Source organism: Drosophila rhopaloa, unplaced genomic scaffold (genome assembly GCF_018152115.1).
Source record: "Drosophila rhopaloa isolate 14029-0021.01 unplaced genomic scaffold, ASM1815211v1 contig_165, whole genome shotgun sequence".
Lineage (NCBI taxonomy): Eukaryota > Metazoa > Arthropoda > Insecta > Diptera > Drosophilidae > Drosophila > Drosophila rhopaloa.
In genome coordinates, this window is record NW_025335045.1 from 164,874 (window position 1) to 167,029 (window position 2,156).

The following is a 2,156-nucleotide window of genomic DNA, read 5'->3' on the forward strand; positions in this document are numbered from 1 at the left end:
AGCTCACCCATCGTGGAAGCGGCGTTGGGACCACCTGGACGAGTCAAGAGCGTCTGATGGGGTGAGGCTGAGCAGAAGATCCTTGGAATGCGATGGCAGGTAGCCACGGACGACTTCACGTTCAATGTGGGGTATCACCGAGTGCCAAGTAGCGTTCTAAGTGGAGATCGAGTCCCTACAAAGAGGGAGTATTTGAGCCTGCTGATGTCAACGTTCGACCCATTGGGATTCCTGTGCTGCCTGATGATTACAGCGAAGCTGCTGTTGAGAGAGATCTGGAGGCAGAAGATCCAGTGGGACGAACCACTACCAGAGGAGATAGGCAAAGCCTTTGCAGCCTAGCGCAGGTAGATGGACGCCGTGGGACAGTTCCGATGTCCTCGCCAATATTTTGGTCGTGGAGCGGTTCGGACCATCGAGGTGCACGTGTTCGTGGATGCAAGTCAATCTGCTTTCGCGGCGGTGGCCTATTGGAGGGTCACGTACGAGGATGGAAACGTGCTGGTTAGCTTCGTGTGGGCAAACACGAAGTGCGCACCCATGAGAACGATGTCGATCCCAAGGCTAGAGCTGCAGGCAGCGGTTCTTGGAACCAGACTGATGAACACTGTCAGGGAGGAGCACAGTGTGGACACCAGCGAGACGGTGTTATGGACGGACTCAAAAACGGTGCTGAGATGGATCGGCAGCACCCACCGCCGGTACAAGCAGTTTGTTGGCAACCGAGTGGCGGAGATTTTGGAGTCGTCGAAGGTTTCCCAGTGGCGATGGGTACCTACAGCTGACAACGCAGCGGATGATGCGACGCGGTCGCAGAATAAGGCGGACCTTGGCCCGGAATTACGGTGGCTAAGGGGACCCGCATTTTTGAGGCAGCCTGAGAGCGGCTGGCCGGCGCCTGAGGAGGGAACTAAGCGTGTTCCAGATGCGCCTGATGAAGAGGAGATGCCCAGTGAGTTTGCATTGGTGGCCACAAATGAATTTGTCATTCCGTTTCAGAAATACTCGAGCTTCAGTCGCCTGGTGAGGACCACAGCCTGGGTCTTAAGGTTTGCGCGCTGATGCCGCAAGCAGAGAAGCGAGCTCGAGGAGTACGGACTCACTGCAACGGAGTGTGAGGCCGCGGAGAGCCTGTTAGCCAGACAGGCCCAATTGGAGTCGTTCCCCGACGAGATGAGGTCGGCGGAATGCGGAAAGAACGTCGCCAGGTCGAGTGAGATTCGAGGTCTGGCGCCTTACGTGGATGAACACGGAGTTCTGCGAACTTATGGAAGAGTTGATGCCGCGCTGTGCATGCCGTACAGTGCGAGGAGGCCCGTAATACTGTCACACAGGCACAGTCTTACGGAATTAATTGTGAGGCATTTTCACGCCAAAATGAAGCATCAAAATGTGGATGCGACGATTGCTCAGATCCGGACGAGATTCTGGGTAACGAGGATGAGACGAGTGATGAAGGAAGTAATCTCGTCGTGCAACGAGTGTAAGTTGCAGCGCACGCGGCCGATGCCGCCGATAATGGGACCCCTTCCAGAGGATCGATTGGAAGCAGGGGGTTGTCCATTCAAGTACACCGGATTGGACTACTTTGGGCCACTGCTGGTGACTGTATCCCGCAGAGAGAAACGTTGGGTCGCCTTGTTTACGTGCCTGACGACAAGGGCGATTCATCTGGAGCTGGCGCATGACCTGTCAACGGATTCCTGCATAATAGCGATCAGGAACTTCGTCTGCCGTAGAGGACCAGTACAGAGGCTGCGGAGTGATAACGGCAAGAACTTTGTGGGAGCTGACAGGGAGGCCAGACGATGCGGACCAAGAGGCGCCGTTGACGCCAAACGACCTGCTCAAGGGAGCAGCTAATTTGCCGAATACGCCTGGATTGGATGCGGAGCTACCCAAGGAGGGTTCTACACGAAAGCAGTGGAGGATTGCTCGCATGCTGCGAGACCGTTTCTGGAGGAGGTGGGTCCTGGAGTACCTGCCTACGCTTGTGCGCTGAGAGAAGTGGTGCCGGAGAACGGAGCCCATCCGCCAGGGCGATATGGTCTTCGTCTGCGATCCTGCCTTGCCCAGACGAGAGTGGCGCAAGGGCATCGTGGAGGAGATATACAGCGGAGCTGATGGAGTCGTCAGACGCGCTACAGTGCGCGTGA

General features: G+C 56.4%; 1 protein-coding gene across 1 annotated transcript; it reads left to right on the plus strand.

Moving 5' to 3' along the window:
• The first annotated feature begins 351 nt into the window (after window positions 1-351).
• Window positions 352-1,863, plus strand: LOC123037477. The gene is made up of 2 exons (XM_044458376.1): window positions 352-1,023; window positions 1,075-1,863. Exons 1-2 carry the CDS (start codon window positions 352-354, stop codon window positions 1,861-1,863), a joined length of 1,461 nt encoding a protein of 486 aa, XP_044314311.1.
• Window positions 1,864-2,156: the final 293 nt, after the last annotated feature.

What these genes read in the sequence shown, in the direction of transcription:
- LOC123037477 (XM_044458376.1), top strand. Translation starts at nt 352, where the DNA reads ATGGACGCCGTGGGACAGTTCCGATGTCCTCGCCAATATTTTGGTCGT. An exon ending in ACTCGAGCTTCAGTCGCCTG is followed by an intron (nt 1,024 to 1,074) that starts GTGAGGACCACA and finishes TGCCGCAAGCAG; the next exon opens with AGAAGCGAGCTCGAGGAGTA.